At 44.5% G+C, this 27,728-nt stretch overlaps 1 protein-coding gene across 1 annotated transcript in view; it reads left to right on the forward strand.

Moving 5' to 3' along the window:
- The window catches only part of STAC (SH3 and cysteine rich domain), a 222,487-nt gene that overhangs the window by 176,613 nt on the left and 18,146 nt on the right, over positions 1-27,728 (forward strand). Inside the window, exons 9-10 of the mRNA XM_053468144.1 lie at positions 3,220-3,271; positions 26,328-26,465. Coding sequence (XP_053324119.1) covers positions 3,220-3,271; positions 26,328-26,465 — 190 coding nt within the window. The remainder of the gene's footprint in view (positions 1-3,219; positions 3,272-26,327; positions 26,466-27,728) is intronic.

The raw sequence follows: 27,728 nt of genomic DNA on the forward strand, positions 1-27,728 counted from the left end.
ACCCTGTAAATTCGCTAGGGAAACTGATGCAGGAAATTACAAATTTTAGTAAGTTATCTAATTACAAATTAAATACAAATAAGACCCAAGCAGTTATAGTGAACCTGGCGGAACAGTTAAAAGTAAGATTAGAAAGAGAATATGATTTCATATGGGAGACTACAAAATTTGAATATTTAGGAATTATTATACCACTTAATATAACTCCGTGATCAATTAATGCGACAAATAGCAGATTGGAAAGGGCTGTTTATATCATGGATGGGCAGGATGAATGTAGTAAGATCATACATAATTCCAAAATGGTTTTATTTACTGCGAATGATTCCTATTAAACTTCCTTCTCTGTGGATTCAAATGTTCCAAAAAAAACATTGAAAAATTCATATGGGTAGACAAAAAACCTAGAATATCCAAAAAAATTCTATACGCCAGTAAAACCAAAGGAGGACTAAACGTACCATTCCTAGAAAGATATGTTAAGGCTAGTATATTAACACATATAATGAAGTTACAGTATAAAAACAGCCATAAAGAGGATTGGTTCCTTGTGGAACAAGAACTGACAGGAATGTGGAATCTAGAATGCCTACTATGGAAACATCAAGATTGCACAAAATTAATTATAAATACTTTACTTATCTCTCTAAAAAGTGCGATAGAGTTTTGGACTCTTTTCAAACATAGAGTAGGCTTGAATAATAAAATAATAACATCTGCACCTCTGGAATCTCTTCAAATTAATATTCGACAATTAAGTCTTAAAAACTGGGATAATTTTAGAAATATGGGAATAAAAGATATATACACTTTAAATAAGATAAATTCCTTTGCTCGCCTGAAAGAAGATTTTAAGTTGGATAATTCTGAATTTTTCAATATATATAGAATAAGGCATTATTTAAATACTCATTTATATGAGGGAGGAAAATCAAATATATGCCATAAGATAATAGATATGTTCTCTCTAGAAATAATTAATAGTGGTATGAGGAAGTGGTATTTATTATTAGAGGAAACAGAAAAACCAGTTGAAAATTGCGCGTTAAAATCTTGGCAACAGGATCTACACTCAAGTGGAGCAGGAAAACTGGATAAAGAGTTTAGTGGAAGTTAGACAATTTACACATTCTTTAAATATGATAGAACTCCACTACAAGATTATGTTAAGATGGTACATGACTCCTGAGAAATTGGCTAAATCTAATCATAACACCATATATGTTGGAGATGTGGACTGGAAAAAGGCACCTATGTGCATATCTGGTGGAGCTGCAATTTATTACAACACAGTTGGAAGGAACTATTTGAGATTATATCGGATACTTTGAATAGCTATATATATCCTACGCTCAATAAGGCTTTGTTACACATGAATTAGATTAACATTTCTACTAATCAAAAAGCTTTGATTATTCAATGCCTATTGGCCATGAAAATAATTATAGCTAGACATTGGTTACAAAAAAGATCAATTAGTATAGATCATGTCATAAATCAAATTTATTATCAATGTATGATGGAGCGGGGTTTTTATCAAGCGCAACAGAAACTATACAAATTCTAAAAAGTGTGGAGACCTTGGCTGGCTAAACAACCCGACCTCTATTGAGGCTATATGTATAAAGGGATAACAATTTATGTGTAAAGATAAGCCCGAAGTGATGACTGGAAGGGATGAATGGTATGATTGGATAGTATGATAGTGGTAAAACCCTCTACATTTTCTATTTTTTTATTTTTTTTTTATTTTTATGTATTTACTATTTTTCATTACTACTTTCCTTTGTTGTTTTCTTTGTTGTCTTATTGGGATAGGAGGCCAGAGGATATCTTATGAATAATCTGTCCTACTTCCCTAAGATGTAACAGAGTTTGTAGTGGCAGTAATAATATAAGATAGACATATCTATATATGTGGATGTGGAAATGATTGTCAATGTTTTATTGATATTGATTAAGAGGCTGCCGCTTGTTAATTTATATGTTTGATAATAAAAAAAAAAAAAAAAGAAAGTGACATATATCAAGAGCTGTAAATCTATACCTGAAGCGCAATTTTAGTAATGAAAAAAAAACACAAAATAAACCACTACCACAAAGTTTGACAAAGGGTGGTAGTAGAATTAGTGCATAGAAAGGGTTAAAATACCAGCATTAGAAATACCTTGAGGTGTCTAATTTTCAAAAATATATGGTTTGATGAGGTAAATTGCATTGGTCAGCATCGAAGATCATTATCTACAACCTTAAAATGTTTTGGGTATACATGTTGTCATCCTTTAGTCTTTCCTGAAAGTTGGAGCTTTGTGACGTGGTGCATTATCCTGCTGGAAGTAGCCATCAGAAGATGGGTACACTGTGGTCATAAAGGGATGGACATGGTCAGCAACAATACTCATGTAGGCGTTTAAACAATGCTCAATTGGTACTAAGGGGCCCAAAGTGTGCAAAGAAAATGTCCTCGCACCGTTACACCACAGGCCTAAACTGTTGATACAAGGCAGGATGGATCCATGCTTTCATGTTGTTTATGCCAAAGTCTGACCCTGCCAGCTGGAATTGAGACTCATCAGACCAGGCAACGTTTTTCCAGTTTTCCATTGTCCAATTTTGGTGAGCCTGTGCCTCAGTTTCCTGTTCTTAGCTGACAGGAGAGTCACCCATGGTGGTCTCCTACTGCTGTAGCCTATCTGCTTTACGGCTCAACGTGTTGTGTATTCAGTGATGGTATTCTGCATACCTTGGTTGTAAGAAGTGGTTAGTTGAGTTACTGTTGCCTTTCTGTCATCTCAAACCAGTCTGCCCATTCTCCTCTCACCACCGCTTAATGGATATTTTCTCTTTTTCAGACCATTCTCTGTAAATCCTAGAGATGGTTGTGTGTGAAAATCCCAGTAGATCAGCAGTTTCTGAAATAGTCAGACCAGCCCATCTGGCACCAATAACCATGCCACGTTCAAAGTCACTTAAATCCCCATTCTGATGCTTGGTTTGAACTTCAACAAATTGTCTTGACCACGTCTACATGCCTAAATGCATTGAGTTGCTGCCATGTGATTGGCTGATTAGCTATTTGTGTTAACAAGCAATTGAACAGGTGTACCTTATAAAGTGGCCAGTGATTGTATGCATATGTATGAATAATAATAATAATGATAATATAGTGTGGGAATTGTATGTATTAGATAATACAATTTGTGTTTGATTTTGTTGCAGACCAGGAGATATTATAACGTTATTGGATGATTCAGATGAAGACTGGTGGAAGGTAATAATAATAATTGTCTGGTGTTATTTTAGTAAAATAATTAAAACATAGTTCTTATTGTATGTAATACATTTACAATTCCTCTAGAAAGATATGTCTGAAACAGTTTATTCAGTGTTTTCTGACTGACCAAATTTAGCAGTTCTATTGTAAAAGTGATCTGCTATATGAAGTGTGTAAAGAGATTTCAGTGCACCATTACTTGTTTTCTACATTATAAGAAGTGAACTGTGTAACTATGCTGTCGTCATTATATACACATTAGAAAAAAAACATTTTAAGTACCGTATTGGCTCGATTATAGGCCGTACCCGAGTGTAGGCCGCACCCTAAAAGTTAGGTGCTTTTTTAAAGAAAAATTGTAATATAAAGTATAATAGATATGCTGCCACTCTGCCCCCCCTCCCCCGAGACATGCTGCCACTCTGTGTGTCCCCCCGAGACATGCTGCCACTCTGTGTGTCCCCCCGAGACATGCTGCCACTCTGTGGGTCCCCCCGAGACATGCTGCCACTCTGTGGGTCCCCCCGAGACATGCTGCCACTCTGTGTGTCCCCCCAGACATGCTGCCACTCTGTGTGTCCCCCGAGACATGCTGCCACTCTGTGTGTCCCCCCGAGACATACTGCCACTCTCTGTGTCCCCCCGAGACATACTGCCACTCTCTGTGTCCCACCCGAGACATACTGCCACTCTCTGTGTCCCCCCCCCGAGACATGCTGCCACTCTGTGTGCCCCCCCCGAGACATGCTGCCACTCTCTGTGTCCCCCCCAATGTATACTGCCACTCTGTGTCCCTCCCCCCGAGGTATGCTGCCACTCTGTGTGTCCCCAGAGATGTGCCCCCCTCCCCTAGACTTACCAGTGCAGACTCCCGGAGTCCCGGGTGTCTTGCGGGGGACATCTATTCTACGCAGAAAGCGTATACAACTTCCGGTGCCGGCACTTCCGCGTGGGAAGTGCTGGCAAGGAAGATTGTTAAAGCGCATCGCGTAGACGTTCACCGGCGAGCGTAAACAACCTCCGCTGCTGGCACGTCTGCACGATGTGCTTTAACAATCTCCCTTGCCGGGATTCCCCCCATGTCCCGGGCGTCGGGCGATACGAATGGCGTATTCCTGCGCTAAACCCCGAATATAGGCTGCACCCTCACTTTAAAGACTTAAAGTGTGGGGGGGGAGTGCGGCCTATATTTGGGCAATTAGCTTGTTAAGTCTAAAGCCATAATGATTAATTATGCAACCCTATTAGTCAGTAACCACATGACTAGTACATCTTTTTTTAAAAAAAAAGATAAATGATCACCTAGAAGTGACATTTGGACATCTGATGCTGCAGTTCATGACCCTTGCTTTCCCTTATTGGAAACAGCCAATTAGTCCTTCATTAGTGATGTTTTCTACTTAATCTGGTGCTCCAAAATGGACAGAGTACAGTGCGCAAGGGCAGCAAACGAATGCTTGATATAGCAATGTTATGGACACCCACTTTTGTGTGCGTCTATTCAAATTGATCTTTTTTTTCTCCTATAAAAATGGACAATTTGAATGCATAATATAGTTATAACATTTGTGAGGGAACACCAACTAGAGGGAATAAAACCCTTTAGGATGATTTATAAACTCTTTAATGGAGCATGGGACACTCCAGGGCCACAGACTTCATGATGCCACAGCAGAGACTCTTTGGACTCATGTGTCATCAGTATGGCTGACTAATAGACATTAGTAAAGAGCCTCCCCAAAGGACAATTATGCTTGCTAGAGGGCTGGCAGCATGTGCTGGGCTCACTAGAAAACAAATTTAAAGATTCTGTGGAGAGGAAGTTTCTTCTTTGGAGGAGAAGTTCCTCCTGTACAAGTTGCTGTTGAAGATGCCTGTTGTCACGGAAGCCTCTGTGCCATGGGCTCCTGGTGGGGACTGAGTGCCAGCCTCCTTCCTACAGACGATGGGCCCTGGTAAGGAGTGCCACGTTATCCAAATCGTAAGAGACTCTAAAGACTGTGGAGCTCGGAAACAGATTTGGGGTTCCTGCATTTTGGGACTAGAGTCACTCTACCCCTCAGTTAATGTTATCCTTTTGTGTGTTATTAATAAAAATGTATTTTATTATTGCCTTATTTCCTAACTGTTTACACACAGCACACTAAGGTCTGGGAAATAATCTAATCAAGACAATGTGTATTCCTTATTTTAGTGGTGTCTGTGTCCTTTTGTATTGTTAATCCTGTTACTGCCCCTGTTGTCTCTGGGCAGATTAAGGGGGCACTTTGTATCCCAGCATCTTGTTTTATGTTAATGTGTGTTTTGCTGGATATATCCAGCCATCTGTGTCTAAAATAAATCAGTTCTCCTCTTGCTGTGCCTAAAGACTAGTCTTGCCTGGTTATTTGGGTACTGGATAGTAGACTTGTGCATTCGTCTTCGGGCGAACATGAAAACGAGCACGAAGAGGCCGTTTTTTTGTTCGTTCCGAAGGAACGTAGAACAGAATACAGTGCCGGCAAACCGTAGGCGAAGACGAAGACTCACAATCACGAAGAATCGAAGATTCTTCGTGATCGTCTTCGTTTTTGCCGCGCAACCGCCAAAATTTCAAACAGGAGTGAGCTGATCCTCGTCTGTCCAATCAGCTCACTCTTGTGACGTAACGCTAAGGGTCTCGTCCAATGCCTGTGCTGCTGTTTTTTGAATTCTGAAGGCGCCTTTATAAGACCAGAGCTTGCCTGAGAGATCCATTCATTTTTCGCTGTGACTGCTTTGGCAACACTGCTGTGCTGCATCCGAGCGTTACAGAGAGAGATTGTTCTGTTCTGTGTGAGACTGGTAAGCCTTTCTCACAGTGTACTTCATCCTCACTTCAGTGCTACTTAATATAATTAATTTAATAATAATAATTTGATTAATTTAATTTTTTTAAAATTAATTTGTCATCAACTTTAGTGTAAGTGCTGTTGAGTTGACAGTGCACCCAGTGCCTCAGTGGCACTGGGGTGCCCTTGCCCTGGGCTGGCACTAGTGCCTATTGCCTGTCCTGCTTAAATAAATTAAATAGAATTTATAAATTACAATTTAATAGAATCTATAATTTAATAGTTCATTATAATATATATATATATATATTTGTCAGTCATATATATATATATACTATAGTATACTAGTGTAGAGTGTACTGTAGACATTCATCTACTAGTGTCTAATTTAAAATCAGTAATATTAATTAATATAATTAATAATTGAATTCATTATAAAATATATATATTTGTCAGTTATAGTTAGTAATAGTATACTAGTGTAGAGTGTACTGTAGACATTCAGAACATCTACTAGTGTCTAATCTAAAATCAGTAATATCAATAATTCTCTAATTCTTTCTTATCTTAATAGTTAATTAAATTAGCTATAAATAAAAGTAATAATATTAATTAATTACTACTAGCGTATAGTTCAGCTAATCTTATTAGTACTGGTGCTGCAGCTCTATAGTTTGTGCTTTGTTTTAGCAACAGTAAGAGACCAAGTCAATTTTTCTTAATTAATCTTTCATTTTATTTCATTTGTTTTGCTCACCTCAGTCCATCAGTGAAGTGAACTTGTTGGGCTAGTGAGTGCAGCCGCATAAGTGCTGTGTTTTTTTTTGATCAGCAAGCAGTGACGTTAACTGTTTTGCAAAGATTTTCTCATTTATTTTACATTTTATTTCAATTTTATTAAAAGTACCCTTAGTGTTTTGCTCACCTCAGTCCATCAGTGAAGTGAACTTGTTGGGCTAGTGAGTGCAGCAAGCAGTGAAGATAACTGTTTTGCTGTGACATTTTATTTTATTTCTAATTCTTTTCAAGAAAAATTGACTGTGACGAGCTGTACTAAGCAAAGCTTCAAGCTACTAGCTGTAGTACTAAAATAATTCTAATCTTCTTTAATCTTAATCTATAATATATTATAAATAATAATATTCTAATTCATAATCTATAATATAAGTAATTCTAATTCTAAATTCTAATTCATAATCTATATTCTTCTATCTATAATACATAATATATAAGTAAATTAGTTCTAATCTATTAATATTATATAACTTAATATTAATTAATAAATCATATACTGAATCTGATTTAACCTCACTTTAGCTTAGTGGGTTTGAGAGCGTCTGCCTAGAGGTAGACTTATAGTAAGGAAATATAGCTTTAGGCTAGCATAGTAGTAGGCTAAGCTCTTAGGCCCGTGTAAATTCAAATTAAAAATAAAATACTGCTAGTTATTAAATAGTTAATCTTGAGTTAATAATTTAAATAACTTTAGGATTTTGGCAGATTGCACACAGCACAGTGCAGTAGTGCATAGTTTTACTTTTTAAGCAGTAGCACTGAAGAGAACTTCCTCTAATTTTTTTGTCTTTAATTCGTTTTTCCTTTTTTTTATTTTTATTTTTTTATTTTTTTTTTATAGTTTTTTAAACACTACACTACACTACACTACACTACACTACACACACAACACAAAATTTGAAATGGATCCTCCTTTTGGGACTAAGGAGGGACAAGCTCCATCTACCACCACCACCACCAGCACCACCACCAGCACCACCACCAGTTCTAAGATGCAGCCTTTGCGTCAGTCTAGTCGGCCAAGTAGGCCAAGCTCTCGCTTATCATTTGGGGAAGCATTGCTTGAAGGATCATCAAGTAAAGGAAAGGCACCAAAAGCAGGCAGTAGTAGTGCGGCTAGGCCCACAAGCTCTATGGTTTTTTACGGAAAGCCTAAAGCACCAGAAGCACGTTCAAAGTTAAAGGGTAGCACAAGTAGTACCAGCCCAGTGACTAAAAAGAAGTGCCTTTTGCCCCAAGCAGCATCTTCCCCATCCACCAGCAGCATGCAAGGTACCAAGCAGAGCCAAATTAGCAGCAAGACTCAGAGGGGTCCCAAACCAAAGCGATCTCATTCCTTTGTAGGGAAAACCACCACCACCACCCCCACCTCTACCGCCTCTACCACCACTAGTGCTGCGCCTACTGTTCCCACTGGTACCGCCACGCCATGTCCTCCTAGTACCTCTAGCAAGCCACCAAGTCCTTACAAAATTTTTGTAAAGACAGTTAGAGAGAGGGCTACACATAGTGGAACTCCACCTAGCGAGGTAGCAGAGGAGCCTGAGACTGAGAGGCCAAGTGCAGAGTCTATTCTTCCTGCTCGCACTACTACTAGTCACGAGTCTCACGACGATATCAGTCTTAGCTCCAGCCTAGCAGGAATTCCATTCGATCTGGCTAATGAAGAGCTAGACTATGAGCCAGAGGAAGTAGAGGAGATGAGTGGTCAGGAATCAGATTCCTCAGGGAGCAGTGTCCAAATGACTAGTGCACAATTTTCCCCTGAGCCTCCACCTTCTCCGCTACGATCATCACCATCACCACCACCAGCAGCAGCAGCAAAACCTAGCAAATCTAAAGCAATTAGCAGTCCCACTATGGCCAGTACTGTTACCACCAGTCCCACCACCACTAGTTCTGCCTCTGTTCATCCACCCCGAGCAGTAAGAGCAGCACCCAAGGCACACTCCAAGGCTATGCGCGCCCCAATTTGGGAGCACTTTGAAAATGTTGAAGAAGGGCGCTATGGAAAGTGCAAACATTGTGGGAAGCTAATAAGCAGAGGGAAAGTGTCTGGCCATTTTACCAGTGCTAGCATGAAGCATCACCTCAGCACTCAACACAACGCTGTGCTATTGGGGAAAGATGCAGAGGTAAAACTTAGTGCAGGCAGCATAGCTGGTGGCCGTGGAAAAACCCCAACAGCTTCTTCTTCTGAGCCAATAGCAGCAGCAGCAGCAGCAGCAGCAACTAGTGCTGGCAGCCAGAGACCAAGGCAGGTTGGAGCACTGCATGCCCAGCCCACCCTGGAAGAATTTGGGGCATTCCACTCCAAGAGAACGATGCCCAAACAGCAGGCCAATAAAGTAACGCGACTTATTGGTCAGTTCATTGCTGTTGGAGGGGCATCCTTCTCCATGATTGAAGGGGAGCCTTTCAAACAATTGATGGCGGCTGTGGCTCCACAATACACAGTTCCGTCACGTTCCACTTTCAGCAGGAACATTGTCCCCTCGCTGTATCGGTCCTGTGTTGCAGCAGTGAAAGAGGAGCTTTCCAAGGCTGCTGGTCAGTGTGTTCATTTCACTACAGATTTGTGGAGTGCACCTAGCGCCCAGCATGCCTTTCTTTCTTTGACAGCACACTGGTGGCAGCCCGGTGTGTCTAAGGAAGTTGCTGCAGCAGGCTACCGATCATTCCTTCTCCATGCAGAAGTGATGGATGAAAAGCACACTTCCCAAAATATTCTGCATGCGATTAGGAAAATGTTTAGCCTTTGGGTGGGAGCAGAGGCGGGCACCAATGTTGAAGTTGGTTTTGTGGTAACTGACGGAGGTGCCAATATGGTGAAAGCGCTGCGAGATGGTCATATTGTTGGTGTGCGCTGTGCAGCCCACATCATCCATCTTGTAGTGAAGGCAGCAATGTCAGAAGGAACTAATGTGGCAGCAGTAGTTCTGTCCCGCTGCAGAAAGATCGCTGGGCACTTTCACCATAGTGTTAAGGCTAGCCAACTTTTGAGGGAAGAGCAAGAGAGGTCAGGTCTTCCCGTACACTGCCTACGTCAGGATGTCAGTACACGGTGGAACTCCACGTTAGACATGCTAGAGAGGATTTTGGAGCAGCAGAGGGCAATCCATAATCTTGCCTCAGAGCACAATATAGGGATTACCTCTCCATTGAATAGGGAGGATTGGACAGTGATCGCCCAGCTAGTGGCAGTCCTTAAACCATTCAGGGATGCCACAGAAAATTTAAGCTCAAACACTGCCAGTCTGGCCCAGGTAATCCCAGTGTTCTCCCATCTAGGCAGCAAGATGGATGTGTTCCTTGGAAACCGTGAGGCTGTTCAAGGTGGCACTCTACATCCTGACGTAGCAGCCATAGTCAGGAAGCTGAAGGATCTGCTAAAAGTACACCTTCGCAAGCGAATGGAAGAGAGTCCCGAAATGATGCTAGCGTGCCTTTGTGATCCAAGAATTAAGGGAAAGCTAGCTTTGAAATTCAATGTTCTCAGTAGCTACCGGGAGCAATTGGTCAACAAGGTGCGTGACTGGCAGCGTAAAATGGGAATGCTGTCCGAGGAGGGTGAGGTGCAGGAGGAGGAAGAGATGATGTGGTCTGCTACCCCTAGCAGCAGCATCAGCAGCAGTGCCACAAGCAGCACAACACAGCTGAGTGGAGCAGCTGCGTTTTGGGAAGAGGCACTTGGCAGTATAGTTGGACCATCTGACAGAGCTAGCAGCAGAAAGGAGAGTAGTGCTGCTGAAATGGTCAAACTTTACCTCTGTGAAGTTCCTTCTGCTCCTAATGTTGATCCTCTTAGCTACTGGGATGAAAAGAAGAGTGTGTGGCCTGCACTCTCATGGGTTGCGCAGCAGCTTCTATCATGTCCGCCAACCACTGTTCAAAGTGAGCGCGTGTTTTCTATGACTGGAAACATACTGAGTCCACAGCGCTCACGCATGGCACCTCATCTGATGGAGCAGATTGCCTTTCTTAAATTCAATCTGCCCAAATTGGGTTACCCAGCTCTTAGCTTGGAAAGTTAAATTTTTTCTCTCTAATGTTTAAGGTAGTTTCTCCCCCTGGTTGCACTTGCTGCGGTGTGGCAATGCCTGCTACCTCCGCTGGTGTAGCCAATTTACGCTAGGGCCTAGTGTCTGAGCTCTGTAAGTCCGCTCCCAAACGCCTAGGACTGACAGTCTTTGGATGCTTTGCCCTGGGGTGAAACAGGTGAGTGGGTCGTCAATTGCCCACTCATTCACCTTTTTCCGTTTCCAACGCTGCTGCTGGTGGTGGTGCCAGTATCTTTTGCCAGTTCGCTTCCTGGCTGAAATCATGCCTCAGATGTCCCTAATGGAAAGGGTAGTTTCTCCCCCCTGGTTGCACTTGCTGCGGTGTGGCAACGCCTGCTACCTCCGCCGGTGTAGCTAGCTTATGCTAGGGCCTTGTGTCTGAGTTCTGTAGGTCTGCTCCCAAACGCCAAGGACTGACAGTGCTTGGATGCTTTGCCCTGGGGTGAAACAGGTGAGCGGGTCGTCAATTGCCCACTCATTCGCCTTTCCCAATTCTGCTGCTGCTGGTGGTGGTGCCAGTGTCTCTCTTCAATGCCAGTTCGCTTCCTGGCTAGTGTCATGCCTCGAATGTCCCTGATGGTAAGGGTAGTTTCTCCCCCCTGGTTGCACTTGCTGCGGTGTGGCAACGCCTGCTACCTCCGCCGGTGTAGCCAGCTTACGCTAGGGCCTTGTGTCTGAGTTCTGTAGGTCTGCTCCCAAACGCCAAGGACTGACAGTGCTTGGATGCTTTGCCCTGGGGTGAAACAGGTGAGCGGGTCGTCAATTGCCCACTCATTTGCCTTTCCCAATTCTGCTGCTGCTGGTGGTGGTGCCAGTGTCTCTCTTCAATGCCAGTTCGCTTCCTGGCTAGTGTCATGCCTCGAATGTCCCTGATGGTAAGGGTAGTTTCTCCCCCCTGGTTGCACTTGCTGTGGTGTGGCAACGCCTGCTACCTCCGCCGGTGTAGCCAGCTTACGCTAGGGCCTTGTGTCTGAGCTCTGGAAGTCCGCTCCCAAACGCCAAGGACTGACAGTTTTTGGATGCTTTGCCCTGGGGTGAAACAGGTGAGCGGGTCGTCAATTGCCCACTCATTCGCCTTTCCCAATTCTGCTGCTGCTGGTGGTGGTGCCAGTGTCTCTCTTCAATGCCAGTTCGCTTCCTGGCTAGTGTCATGCCTCGAATGTCCCTGATGGTGAGGGTAGTTTCTCCCCCCTGGTTGCACTTGCTGCGGTGTGGCAACGCCTGCTACCTCCGCCGGTGTAGCCAGCTTACGCTAGGGCCTTGTGTCTGAGTTCTGGAAGTCCGCTCCCAAACGCCAAGGACTGACAGTTTTTGGATGCTTTGCCCTGGGGTGAAACAGGTGAGCGGGTCGTCAATTGCCCACTCATTCGCCTTTCCCAATTCTGCTGCTGCTGGTGGTGGTGCCAGTGTCTCTCTTCAATGCCAGTTCGCTTCCTGGCTAGTGTCATGCCTCGAATGTCCCTGATGGTGAGGGTAGTTTCTCCCCCCTGGTTGCACTTGCTGCGGTGTGGCAACGCCTGCTACCTCCGCCGGTGTAGCCAGCTTACGCTAGGGCCTTGTGTCTGAGTTCTGGAAGTCCGCTCCCAAACGCCAAGGACTGACAGTTTTTGGATGCTTTGCCCTGGGGTGAAACAGGTGAGCGGGTCGTCAATTGCCCACTCATTCGCCTTTCCCAATTCTGCTGCTGCTGGTGGTGGTGCCAGTGTCTCTCTTCAATGCCAGTTCGCTTCCTGGCTAGTGTCATGCCTCGAATGTCCCTGATGGTGAGGGTAGTTTCTCCCCCCTGGTTGCACTTGCTGCGGTGTGGCAACGCCTGCTACCTCCGCCGGTGTAGCCAGCTTACGCTAGGGCCTTGTGTCTGAGTTCTGGAAGTCCGCTCCCAAACGCCAAGGACTGACAGTTTTTGGATGCTTTGCCCTGGGGTGAAACAGGTGAGCGGGTCGTCAATTGCCCACTCATTCGCCTTTCCCAATTCTGCTGCTGCTGGTGGTGGTGCCAGTGTCTCTCTTCAATGCCAGTTCGCTTCCTGGCTAGTGTCATGCCTCGAATGTCCCTGATGGTGAGGGTAGTTTCTCCCCCCTGGTTGCACTTGCTGCGGTGTGGCAACGCCTGCTACCTCCGCCGGTGTAGCCAGCTTACGCTAGGGCCTTGTGTCTGAGTTCTGGAAGTCCGCTCCCAAACGCCAAGGACTGACAGTTTTTGGATGCTTTGCCCTGGGGTGAAACAGGTGAGCGGGTCGTCAATTGCCCACTCATTCGCCTTTCCCAATTCTGCTGCTGCTGGTGGTGGTGCCAGTGTCTCTCTTCAATGCCAGTTCGCTTCCTGGCTAGTGTCATGCCTCGAATGTCCCTGATGGTGAGGGTAGTTTCTCCCCCCTGGTTGCACTTGCTGCGGTGTGGCAACGCCTGCTACCTCCGCCAATGTAGCCAGCTTACGCTAGGGCCTTGTGTCTGAGCTCTGGAAGTCCGCTCCCAAACGCCAAGGACTGACAGTGTTTGGATGCTTTGCCCTGGGGTGAAACAGGTGAGCGGGTCGTCAATTGCCCACTCATTTGCCTTTTCCAATGCTGCTGCTGCTGCTGCTGCTGCTGCTGCTGCTGCTGCTGGTGGTGCCAGCATCTCTTCTCTGCCAGTTCGCTTCCTGGCTAGTGTCATGCCTTAATTGTCCCTTATGGTAAGGGCAGTTTCTCCCCCCTGGTTGCACTTGCTGCGGTGTGGCAACGCCTGCTACCTCCGCCAATGTAGCCAGCTTACGCTAGGGCCTTGTGTCTGAGCTCTGGAAGTCCGCTCCCAAACGCCAAGGACTGACAGTGTTTGGATGCTTTGCCCTGGGGTGAAACAGGTGAGCGGGTCGTCAATTGCCCACTCATTTGCCTTTTCCAATGCTGCTGCTGCTGCTGCTGCTGCTGCTGGTGGTGCCAGCATCTCTTCTCTGCCAGTTCGCTTCCTGGCTAGTGTCATGCCTTAATTGTCCCTTATGGTAAGGGCAGTTTCTCCCCCCTGGTTGCACTTGCTGCGGTGTGGCAACGCCTGCTACCTCCGCCAATGTAGCCAGCTTACGCTAGGGCCTTGTGTCTGAGCTCTGGAAGTCCGCTCCCAAACGCCAAGGACTGACAGTGTTTGGATGCTTTGCCCTGGGGTGAAACAGGTGAGCGGGTCGTCAATTGCCCACTCATTTGCCTTTTCCAATGCTGCTGCTGCTGCTGCTGCTGCTGCTGGTGGTGCCAGCATCTCTTCTCTGCCAGTTCGCTTCCTGGCTAGTGTCATGCCTTAATTGTCCCTTATGGTAAGGGCAGTTTCTCCCCCCTGGTTGCACTTGCTGCGGTGTGGCAACGCCTGCTACCTCCGCCAATGTAGCCAGCTTACGCTAGGGCCTTGTGTCTGAGCTCTGGAAGTCCGCTCCCAAACGCCAAGGACTGACAGTGTTTGGATGCTTTGCCCTGGGGTGAAACAGGTGAGCGGGTCGTCAATTGCCCACTCATTTGCCTTTTCCAATGCTGCTGCTGCTGCTGCTGCTGCTGCTGCTGCTGGTGGTGCCAGCATCTCTTCTCTGCCAGTTCGCTTCCTGGCTAGTGTCATGCCTTAATTGTCCCTTATGGTAAGGGCAGTTTCTCCCCCCTGGTTGCACTTGCTGCGGTGTGGCAACGCCTGCTACCTCCGCCAATGTAGCCAGCTTACGCTAGGGCCTTGTGTCTGAGCTCTGGAAGTCCGCTCCCAAACGCCAAGGACTGACAGTGTTTGGATGCTTTGCCCTGGGGTGAAACAGGTGAGCGGGTCGTCAATTGCCCACTCATTTGCCTTTCCCAATTCTGCTGCTGCTGGTGGTGGTGCCAGTGTCTCTCTTCAATGCCAGTTCGCTTCCTGGCTAGTGTCATGCCTCGAATGTCCCTGATGGTGAGGGCAGTTTCTCCCCCCTGGTTGCACTTGCTGCGGTGTGGCAACGCCTGCTACCTCCGCCAATGTAGCCAGCTTACGCTAGGGCCTTGTGTCTGAGCTCTGGAAGTCCGCTCCCAAACGCCAAGGACTGACAGTGTTTGGATGCTTTGCCCTGGGGTGAAACAGGTGAGTGGGTCGCCAATTGCCCACTCATTCGCCTTTTCAATGCTGCTGCTGGTGGTGGTGCCAGCATCTCTTCTCTGCCAGTTCGCTTCCTGGCTAGAGTCATGCCCAAAATGTCCCTAATTGTAAGGGCAGTTTCTCCCCCCTGGCTGCCTCTGTCTGCGGTGTGGCAACGCCTGCTACCTCCGCCGGAGTGGCCAGCTTACGCTAGGGCCTTGTGTCTGAGCTCTGGAAGTCTGCTGCCAAACGTCTAAGACTGACAGTGTTTGGGTGCTTTGCCCTGGGGTGAAACAGGTGAGTGGGTCGCCAATTGCCCACTCATTCGCCTTTCCCATTTTTCAATGCTGCTGCTGGTGGTGGTGGTGGTGCCAGCATCTCTTCTCTGCCAGTTCGCTTCCTGGCTAGAGTCATGCCCAAAATGTCCCTAGTGGTAAGGGCAGTTTCTCCCCTCTGGCTGCGTCTGTTTGCGGTGTGGCAACGCCTGCTACCTCCGCCGGAGTGGCCAGCTTACGCTAGGGCCTTGTGTCTGAGCTCTGGAAGTCTGCTGCCAAACGTCTAAGACTGACAGTGTTTGGGTGCTTTGCCCTGGGGTGAAACAGGTGAGTGGGTCGCCAATTGCCCACTCATTCGCCTTTCCCAATTCTGCTGCTGCTGCTGCTGCTGGTGGTGCCAGTGTCTCTTCGATGCCAGTTCGCTTCCTGGCTAGTGTCATGAATCAAATGTCCCTAATGGTAAGGGCAGTTTCTCCCCCCTGGCTGCCTCTGTCTGCGGTGTGGCAACGCCTGCTACCTCCGCCGGAGTGGCCAGCTTACGCTAGGGCCTAGTGTCTGAGCTCTGGAAGTCTGCTGCCAAACGTCTAAGACTGACAGTGTTTGGGTGCTTTGCCCTGGGGTGAAACAGGTGAGTGGGTCGCCAATTGCCCACTCATTCGCCTTTCCCAATTCTGCTGCTGCTGCTGCTGCTGGTGGTGCCAGTGTCTCTTCGATGCCAGTTCGCTTCCTGGCTAGTGTCATGAATCAAATGTCCCTAATGGTAAGGGCAGTTTCTCCCCCCTGGCTGCCTCTGTCTGCGGTGTGGCAACGCCTGCTACCTCCGCCGGAGTGGCCAGCTTACGCTAGGGCCTAGTGTCTGAGCTCTGGAAGTCTGCTGCCAAACGTCTAAGACTGACAGTGTTTGGGTGCTTTGCCCTGGGGTGAAACAGGTGAGTGGGTCGCCAATTGCCCACTCATTCGCCTTTCCAATTTTTCAATGCTGCTGGTGGTGGTGGTGGTGGTGGTGGTGGTGCCAGCATCTCTTCTCTGCCAGTTCGCTTCCTGGCTAGAGTCATGCCCAAAATGTCCCTAATTGTAAGGGCAGTTTCTCCCCCCTGGCTGCCTCTGTCTGCGGTGTGGCAACGCCTGCTACCTCCGCCGGAGTGGCCAGCTTACGCTAGGGCCTTGTGTCTGAGCTCTGGAAGTCTGCTGCCAAACGTCTAAGACTGACAGTGTTTGGGTGCTTTGCCCTGGGGTGAAACAGGTGAGTGGGTCGCCAATTGCCCACTCATTCGCCTTTCCCAATTCTGCTGCTGGTGGTGGTGCCAGTGTCTCTTCTCTGCCAGTTCGCTTCCTGGCTAGTGTCATGAATCAAATGTCCCTAATGGTAAGGGCAGTTTCTCCCCCCTGGCTGCCTCTGTCTGCGGTGTGGCAACGCCTGCTACCTCCGCCGGAGTGGCCAGCTTACGCTAGGGCCTTGTGTCTGAGCTCTGGAAGTCTGCTGCCAAACGTTTAAGACTGACAGTGTTTGGGTGCTTTGCCCTGGGGTGAAACAGGTGAGTGGGTCGCCAATTGCCCACTCATTCGCCTTTCCCAATTCTGCTGCTGCTGCTGCTGCTGGTGGTGCCAGTGTCTCTTCGATGCCAGTTCGCTTCCTGGCTAGTGTCATGAATCAAATGTCCCTAATGGTAAGGGCAGTTTCTCCCCCCTGGCTGCCTCTGTCTGCGGTGTGGCAACGCCTGCTACCTCCGCCGGAGTGGCCAGCTTACGCTAGGGCCTTGTGTCTGAGCTCTGGAAGTCTGCTGCCAAACGTCTAAGACTGACAGTGTTTGGGTGCTTTGCCCTGGGGTGAAACAGGTGAGTGGGTCGCCAATTGCCCACTCATTCGCCTTTTCAATGCTGCTGCTGGTGGTGGTGCCAGCATCTCTTCTCTGCCAGTTCGCTTCCTGGCTAGAGTCATGCCCAAAATGTCCCTAATGGTAAGGGCAGTTTCTCCCCCCTGGCTGCCTCTGTTTGCGGTGTGGCAACGCCTGCTACCTCCGCCGGAGTGGCCAGCTTACGCTAGGGCCTTGTGTCTGAGCTCTGGAAGTCTGCTGCCAAACGTCTAAGACTGACAGTGTTTGGGTGCTTTGCCCTGGGGTGAAACAGGTGAGCGGGTCGCCAATTGCCCACTCATTTGCCTTTCCCATTTCCTTTTCCATTTCATTATTTTCCTTCTGATACACAACCAACCAAACATAACACACACAATAACACATATAACACATATAACACACAGTGACATCACACATAACACACATACACACACACTTACAATGCACAAAACACAAGGACGTTTTCCTTGTTATTTGCCCTGGCCTTCACTCACTAATAGCATTACATTAACACTATAACTCACACTTCACCCTATAACATTTTTCCATCCACATACCTGCCAACAGACCCAACTTTTTCAGGGACAGTCCTGCTTTTTTCCAGTCCTGTCCCATCTAATTTAGCTAAACTAGGTATGCAAAATGCAAATACACATAGGTAGTTATAGCTTGGTAGGTAACGCTACTATAAACATTTAATAAATATAATCAAGTACTAAATAATAAATCTAACTTTAAAATACATTTAAATAAACCCCTATTTTTTTTTAAAAAAAAAACATTAAAATTAAATTATTATTATTTAGACATAATCCATCTTTAACCAAACCAGTGCACTGCTACTAATCTTAAACATAACCGTACATTAACCCTAAGCTATTTTTTAGTTCTTGTCCAACATTTTTCCATCAGCATACCTGCCAACACACCCAAGATTTTGGTGGACAGTCCTGCTATTTTCCAGTCCTGTCCAATAAGTAAGTTGGGTTGTTGCAAAGTATGCCATTGTAAATAGGTAGCAAATGTTAGGCATGTAAAGTGGTCCAAAATCAATTTAAAAATGTAAAATATTCCCTATTCTTTTATTAAACATCTATGGACAGTACACCTCGGTATGTGTGTGCAACTCTATTGGTCGTTTCGGCAGGGGGCTCGCCTGCCATCAACGAATGAAGTGCATTCTGCAGTTCTGCAATTCACTCGTTGATGCCAGACCAGCCCCCTGCCGAAACGACCAATAGAGCTGCACACACGTACCTTCACGGCAGCTGCTGCTGCTGTGATGTGTTATTAACCCCGTATTAACCCCTGCTAGGCAACCAGGAGGAAAACGAAGATTAAACGAGCACGAAGAATGTCCGCGAATATTCGCCCGAAGAGAAGACAGGAACGGGCGAATATTCGCGGAATACGAAGATTTTTTTTTCCCCGAAGACGAGCACGAAGACGAACACGAAGAGCCCCCTGGTGCCCAAGTCTACTGGATAGCAATATCCCTTTACTTTGGGGATATTGCCAATGGATTGCGGGGAATTATTGTCCTGAAGGGAGAAGTCTTCTCTTGGCGGAGAGGGACAACCTAAGGTCCCTGGTCGGTCCGTCACACCTGTCTTCTAATATATTTTGTTAAGAATGATTTATGGTTTGATAAGAACAGCCTGATTCAGAGTAGGGAACATTTTACTGTCCAAAAATATTGCAATTGGATTCTTTTTCATAACCCTCCCGCCCTGCCTCACTCCCCACCTACTGCCATCCCTATCCCCAGTTATTTTTCCTGACCCAATCCCACTTGTTTTACGTCCCTGGAACTGTTTAGTGTTTTGCCACACTAGTGCATGATTGTTGTTGTGACAAAAAATTACATTATTTGTGAAGTTATGAGTTTTTGATGTCTTCCTGACTTTATACACACAATTATTCTATATACTTAGTTATGCTGTCAATGTTTGGCTATGACATCGGATATCAGACTTGTGTAAATGGACCATAAACAATTCAGATAATTTTTCATTTACTTTGGTTGCAGCAAATTTCTTTCCTGCCCTTTTGGTTCAGACAAAATTCAGAGGGCTTTTTCCTTTCAGAAATAAAATTTATTGTCACAAGACTTGGGCGCCGGGTGATGCCAGAGGAGGCCCCTGCAGGTGACCAATAGAGTGGTTTGCACGGCCCTTTAACTCCTGACGGCGAACCCACGGATTTCCGCTCCCGTTAACCCCTGTGATGCTGCGTAGATAAGGTAGGCTAGATGGGAAAGGGACCAGGGAGATTAGTAAACGAAGACGAAGATGAACACAAAGATTCTTTCTGTTGTGTGTCTTCGTGTACGTTTTGCCACCGGGTTCGTATGTTCGGTATTCGGGCTGAACAACAGAAACGCACCCTTCATGTTCGTTTTCATGTTCGCCCGAATACGAATGCACAAGTCTAATTGTCACCCACCTTTATTCAAACACTCGCTTTCACTCCCATGCTCTCTCTCAATGCCTCCCTAACTTATCTTCTCTTCTTGTTCTTCAGTTTTATTTCTTTTACTTATCTAGCTAAACAAGATGTTGAGTTTTGTTGGGGGTTCCTCCTTGTTTTCAGACATCCATACGCATGAAGTTGTAGGGGACATAAGTCAATGCATGTAATAAACATAGGTATATACAAAACCAATAGAATAAAAACACAACAACTTATTTGGATGAATCAGGCCGTGGACTTTTATTTAATTTACCAAATTTCGGTTCACCCCAACCGCCTCAAATGGTTTTGTTTTATTTTTATTTAAAAAAACCATTTGAGGCCCTTTCCCACAAAACCACGACCTGTTCAACCATAAACACTGTAAATTCAGATAAAAAATATCGCAACCAATGTCAGACAGATGAATGCCATCCTGTCTATACAGACCTAAACTCCCTCCTTCTAATTCTCTGTCTAAACGTAAAAAACCACCTTCTAACATCATACATTTTTCCATTGCTCTATTGAACCTACGCCGGACTCTCTCCATCGCTCGGAATTCTGGCCTCTGCAGCCACAGAAGTAGTGGAATGATCTCTGACCAGATAAACAATACATCACGGAAACATTCCTTTAAACATAAAATTAACTCTTTACAATAAATAATGAATTACTTCATTTTTCCCAGGTCATTACCCCCACAGTGAATAATTATCACATTTGGCCATGGCAGACAATTTACACATTCATCTAAAGAATCTTTCAACTGATCTATTCTTAAACCCCTTAATCCCAACCAATAAATTACTATCTCATCTCTATTAAAACCTACATTTTCACCATAGCTTCTTTCTGCTGCTCTTCTTTGTGACCAAAATACGAAAGAATGCCCAACAATCCATACTACAAAAGTCCGATGACCTGAAAGAAATTTACAGTTAAGGTTAACATATACATAACATTATTATAAAAGATGAGGCCTAATATAGATTCTAAAACGTTCCGAATGGCATCTACCTAACCTTTTAATAACTGATTCATCTAAACCTAATAACGCTGTATATCTCTCCTTACTTAAACCTAATTCTTTCAAACCCAAGCTCAAAACCCTCCTAAACTGAAACCTAGTCAAAGGCAAACCCGATTGCACTAACCAGTTTCCATTGACATCAGGGCGGGCAGCATTAAACATTTCCGCTGCCCAAACTGGACAAATATCTGAACCCTTTAGTATGTTCAATAAGACCCAACAACCTTTTCCATCTTTATCTGTCTTTGAAGCTCTTATGAATGGTCTCAAATCTTTATTACATACAACATCATTAAATTGAAAACCTGAACCTCCATTCCTATTATTCGCCACCAACTCACTTACCCTGAATGCTCTGAAAAATGCTACCACAAATGCAGTTTTAAACAACAAGTATTCAAAACAATCCCAACAAACTTTATACAAAACACTTATTAAGCCTCTTAAAACCTCTGATGATAAAGTTTTTCTATCATCTGGTATCTTCAACCTATTATTATACCCTTTCAATACTCGCTTAATCAGAAAATCTTTAAAAGAATGTTGTTTATCAGCCAGCTTAAAGAAGAAAGCAACACCAACTAAATACCTATCAATACTTGATCTGGCAATGCCTCTATTAATTAAACTGATGGCAAAAGCTAATGCTCCATCAATTCCTCCTTCAAAAACATCTAATTCCTTCTCCCGAACAAAACAAGTCCAAGCCTTCCAAGCCTTGGAATAACATTCCCACACATTTCTTGACACAGAGTTTACCAACAGATCGCTCAGCTGGGTGAAGTCAAATCCCAAACGCATTCGGGAACTACAATCCCTTCTTTGTCCGCTTGTGGAGCCAAAGACCTGAAAAGCTTGAAATTGAAACAGGACAAAGCATCAGCCAAAACATTCTTATTTCCTGGAATATGCTTAGCCTTAATGCACTGAAAATTCCTCCTTCACTATTTCATCATTCAATGAACCACCATATGGAAATGATAAATTGTGTATTAACCTAAACGAACCAGGCTCCTTTTTGGGCACCAAACCAAGTGGGGACAAACGAAAACAAGTGAATGGAGGCTTAAAATAATAGGCCCTTCTATTCTTCCTAAACATAACTCTTTATCAATCTTAGCTCTAACAACATTTTTATTATCCTGGACTGATTTTAAGTTATCCACCCAAACAAAACCTTTCTTTTCGTATATCGGAATCTTGAAACCTTCCAAAAAAACGTCATGAATTAAATCAGCCATCTGTCTATTTGGGTATGTGTCTAAAAAGGGGAGCAGACTTGCTGTTCTCACTGGTGTCACCGCTTTTTTTAAATATCTTTTCCTGTATTCTGAAAGTTGCTATGAAAACAATGGAATCCTGGATGATTCCTAGAACACACCGAACAATCATGCTTAAACTTATAGATGTTAGGCCATTTGAATCGATTCTCATTAAAAGCCCAACAAATACCCTTCTGCCTAGGATCCTGTGACACATTTTCTACTTGCCTGAGACTGTTAGCATGCTTCTGCGGTAACATAATACTGACCCATGATCCCACATCCTTCATTCACCATTTCAAATTTTTATGAACCGACAACTTTTGTCTAAACGTTTCATCATAATAATACCATGCTAGACCACCGAAATTTTTATATGCTTCTAATACTGTATCCAAATGTTGAAAAAGACCTGTACAGCTTTCTCTATGCTTCTCACAATAAATGCTTGATAATTTACAAAAAGACTGTAGCCAATTATTAAATGACCTCACAACTGGTCTACGTCTTTCCTCATCCTTCTTCATTAGAAATTCTTTTGAAGCAGGTAACAATGACATTTTATCCAAATACTCATAATTCCAAATTTTTTCCTTGACCGCTTTACTTAAATGGAAACCTCCCAAGACATCACCTCCTTCATACATGCTTCTTTAACAATATTAGACCTCAAACCAATGTTATCAGAAACCCAAGCCTGAGCTGGACTTTGTTCCTGAATATTTTTTAAAACATTCACCAAAGCTGACACTGCTTCATTGAGATTTCTCATAGATAAACCAGCAGACTCACCACTATCTTCGTCAGTTCTGCCCTCAGATCTCCTCTCTCTTCTTTCACCGTCCTGCAGCTGAGCCGATTCTGGAACAGCCTGAGCCTGACGTCTGCCCAGATTGTTCAATTGCCTGCTGCAGCCTTCTTCTTTTTGCCCGTTAGATGTTTCCTTCACCCGAGAAGTGTGTCTTCTCTTCCGCTGTGCGGTGTCCTGAACTCTTCTTCCGGGTCTGTCGTGTCTGTTTGACGTAACCGAGACCTGTTCACGTGATCCAACCTCCCACGAGAAGACACCATCTTGCAGGATCTTTGCGGCTACTAATACCTCCTCTGGCTCCTCCTCTACAACTTCTTATTCTCCTGTACAGCTGGGATCAACATGGAGCTCGTCGGCAAATGAAGCAGCCTGAAGACATCCGTGAAGCCAATCTTCGCCTCCTTTCTCGGCCACCCAGACTTGCAGCATCTTCATTAACTCGTCCATGACGTCTTCAGCTTACCAACGTCGCTACTGCTAACCAGACTCAAGGTCAGTGCAGATAGCTAAGCGGTTCGCCAGGTAAGTAGACTAGCCCCTCATGAGAACCTCTATTTATAGTTAGTTTTTCCGCCCTTAGCGCAGCGCGAGGCATCCCTAAAGGCAGCGCGAGGCACCTACGAGATAGCGCGGGGCAGTCAAAAATCCCTGACCCTTATTCTAGTATTAACTACCAATATAACGTATACTCATCCCCACAACTTCATGGCACCCTGCCCTATGGGTGCAGGCTTTATCATTAATGAAGCAAATGTTTTCCAAATGCACAAGTCTTTATGCTATATATATGTTTTTGGATAGATAAGTATGTATCTAGGGGGATTATTATATCGCCCTTGTACAAACAGCAGTCTAATTTTGATAAGGGTCTTAGAACATTGGAGGGTGCAATAAGGCAGTGGAATATTTTAATGGTAATCATTTCAAAAGGGCAAAGATTTTGACATGCGACTGAGATAGGGCTGAATGTCAACTGGATGAGACATGTAATTGCAGTGTTATGGACTTACTGAGGTTGGAGGTGGGGTCTCTAGAAGAATAGTCCCAGGCACTATACAGCCCCCAAGTAGATGGCAGTCTCCCAGGGGGATAGGCAGGGAAGCTGATGGTACAGGTCCTTGGGAAGCAGGGAGCCAGGATAGTAATAATAAAATACAAAATAGCAGAGGAAGCCGATGGTGAGAAATCCTCTACAGAAATAGGGAGACTTGTCAGGGCACTTGGTGCCGGATCAGGTAGGAGTCTCAATGCAGGGGCAGGTTCAGGTTCAGAACATTGCTGTAGGCAGGCTGATGTGTCCAGTTCAGGGCTGTGCTCTACTTTAGCTTTAGATTTTCTCTTGGGCGCCATCTTTAGGTGTTCAGAGAGAGCAGGATAAAAACAGGCAGGAAACTGGAAGCCCACTGGCAGGGCAGACGGCTAGGAAGCCCGACCTGCAGGGCAGGCGGCTAGGAAGCCCGACCTGCAGGGCAGGCGGCTAGGAAGCCCGACCTGCAGGGCAGACAGCTAGGAAGCCCGACCGGCAGGGCAGACGGCTAGGAAGCCCGACTAGACGGGCAGACGGCTAGGAAGCCCGACTAGACGGGCAGACGGCTAGGAAGCAGCCGGACAGGTAGGAACATCTGGGACACGCTGGGGTCTAGTACACAAATCAGGATCATTGAAGTAGCCAAGAGTCATACACGGAAAACAGATCAGATGAAGAAACACGGTAGGCCAGTATACAGGGCCAAGAACACAATGCTTTAGCAATGAGGCTAGGCTGATGCCTGGTTTATATTGAGCCTTAATTGACCAAACAAGGGGCAGGTGTTTCAAGAGCATTAGGGAACAGCATGGTCCAAGGAGAGGCAGAAGGAGACTGCGATCCAAGATCCACCCTGTGGAGTAGTGGATAGGTGATTCACCTAGATTCCACAAGGTTGCAGGTTTGAATCCCTGTGGTTCCTGACAAGACTAAGGCAAAGACAACAGGGAGAAATTAGATCAATGGAGTCAGTCCAAATAGGGTTGCCTATGGCAATGCTACTTGAAAGAGAAATCAGGGAGAGTCAGTCCAAATAGTGAAGCTAAGGGTGATGGTATTTTCAGGAGACAGCAAGGCCAGTGTCACAACCAGAGAGACAGTCCAAACACGGTAGTTGGGGACAAAGCTAGGAACAGAGTTCCCCGTGATCCCTGTGACAGCCGGGGAAGGTCTGCACGATGGACACAGACAACCCCCACCGCTAACCGCACCTCCTCCCGGCTGCAGCGGAAGTTGTCTACGCGAATCGCGTAGAGCTCTACACGCTGCCCGGACTACGGAGGAGGGAGGGGGAGGGAGTGTTAAATGGGGGCATAAGGCATTTCTGGAGGCAGAGGCAGAGTGGCATATAGGGGTATAAGGCAATTCTGGAGGCAGAGTGGCACATAGGTGGTCAAAAGGCATATCATGGGTCACAGTTGCATTTAGAGGGTTAAAAGGCATTTCTGGGGCAGAGTGGCAAGCCAGGGGGCAGATGTGCATAACTGGGGGGTGGCAGGTTGAAAAAAAGGAAATAAAAACAAAATATTTTTCTCAATCATAGCTTTTATTAAAAAAAAAATGTTCACATAGTTTACATGCATTAACATTTACTGGTAAAACTTTTTTCCTATAGGGTCGTCTTATATTAAGGCTTTTTATTTTTTTCATAAATTAATATTCAGATTTTGGGGGGGCCGTCTTATAATCAGGGACGTCTTATAATCGAGCAAATACGGTACTATTTACATTAAGTTTGGGGTTAGAGGTAAGGAGAATAGATTTTCAACAACAAAGAAAAGCAATATTGTGAGAGAACAATTTTACACATATGCCTAAATTAGTTTTTTTCTATTCTCTGTAGTGTCTACTAAATTGTCTAGGGTAAACTCTTGAGACACTTTCCAACCTATGAGTACTAAAATAAGAACTTGTCAAGAATACAATTTATGTCAATGGAAGCCCCTGTGAATATATCTACAAAGTTGTCAAGAGTTCTTACAACAAAAAGTGTACTGTATTCTAGACTAGCCCATTTTATCTGCAAGTATAGTAAAAAATAGACTTGTGCATTCGTATTCAAGTGAACATGAAAACGAACACGAAGGGTGCTTTTTCATTGTTCAGCCCGAATACCGCTTTTATATGTATACAAAGTGTATACAAAGAGTCTTCGTTTACTAATCTCCCTGGTGTCTTCCCCATCTCCCTGGTGTCTTCCCCATCTCCCTGGTGTCTTCCCCATCTCCCTGGTGTCTTCCCCATCTAGCCTACCTTATCTATGCAGCATTGCAGGGGTTTAACAGGAGCGGAAATCTGTAGGTTCGCCGTCAGGAGTTAAAGGGCCGTGCGAGCGACTCTATTGGTCGCCTGCAGGGGCCTCCTCTGGCATCAGCCAATTAGTTGATGTTAGAGGGGGCCCCTTCCAGCGAACAATAAAGTCGTTCTTATGGTCCTTTTACTCCTGAAGGCGAACCTACGGATTTCCGCTCCCGTTAACCCCTGCGATGCTGTGTAGATAACGGGAGCGGAAATGGTACTACTTGCCAGGTTTATATGCAAGAATATATTAGCACTATTACACCTGACAAATTCATGATAAGGAATGATAGAATAATACATGCCACCCTTTTCTTTACAGGGTAGAATAGAAGATAGAGTGGGTTTTTTCCCTGCTAACTTTGTTCAGAAAGTCCATCAAAATGAAAAAATCTACCGCTGCAATAGGACATTTATTGGATGCAAAGAACAAGGACAAATAACAGTTAAAGAAAATCAGGTACGATCATTTTTATACTATTTCTTTCCATAGTAATATTATTATGAGCGTGTAATGGAAATGAGAATATTTTTGAATTGCATTAAAATATTTACTAATTGATGAATAACCTTGTGCTACAAATGACCAGTACTTCTTTCACACAAAGTTCTCTGAGAGAATATTTCAACAAAAGCATTTAATAACTGACTCTTGTTTTGATAGCACTGTGTTAACATGGTCAATATTTTTGTATTGCCTTTTTTAACTTGGTATGCTTATACTGGCGATTAATAGACCTCACTATTTTAGATTTCATAATTGCCCTACAAAGGTATGGTTGAAAAAAAAACACAGACCAACAATCAATAGTATGGCTACTGGACACCACTGTAATGTATTGTATAAAAATAAATAATATCTAAAAAAAAAAATAACCCTTCTTATTGACTGATGAGCTCTTTGTAGAAAAAAAATGGGGATGGAGGTTACCATAATATCATGTGATTTAGTGCACAGTTTACCTTAACCTAGGTAGCTATGAAAAGATTAATTTACCCTGAAAAATATTTAATTTCCCCAGATGAAGAAAAAACTGCTTATATGGTTGTTACCTGAATTTAAATATAGGAAAATCCCATACCAAGTATGCTAGCATGTTAATTTAACTTCTCATCCTGATCTTTCACCATACTTATCTTTAAATAGCATACTGAATGGTAACCCACTCTTCTGTGTCTTATTCCTGATATCTCCATGAATGTTGAGAATCTACCCAATGGGCTAAGGTTGCACACCAACTGCTACCATGTTTTTTTGTGAAATATCTCCTGACTTTTTCTGAAACAAGACATTACTAAAATACCAATACATTTCAACCTGGTATTGTGGGCTACACTGGAGACATGAAACATGTAAATGCCCAAATAGGGCTTTGATTAAAATTATCATTAATTGCAAAGCTATAAAAATAGAATTTTTTTTAAATCAGAGAAAGAAAGACAAAGGCATACCTTGAGATGGTGCAAATACCGTATTTGCTCGATTATAAGACGACCCTGATTATAAGACGACCCCCCAAAATCTAAATATTAATTTAGGAAAAAAACAAAAAGCCTGAATATAAGACTACCTTATAGGAAAAAAAAGTTTTACTAGTAAATATTAATTCATGGAAAAAAAAAATCATATTTAATAAAAGCTATGATTGAGAAAAATATATATTTTTTTATTTCCTTTTATTTGCAAACCTGCCCCCCCCCCCCAGTTATGCACATCTGCCCC

The sequence above is a fragment of the Spea bombifrons genome, chromosome 5, assembly GCF_027358695.1.
Source record: "Spea bombifrons isolate aSpeBom1 chromosome 5, aSpeBom1.2.pri, whole genome shotgun sequence".
Lineage (NCBI taxonomy): Eukaryota > Metazoa > Chordata > Amphibia > Anura > Pelobatidae > Spea > Spea bombifrons.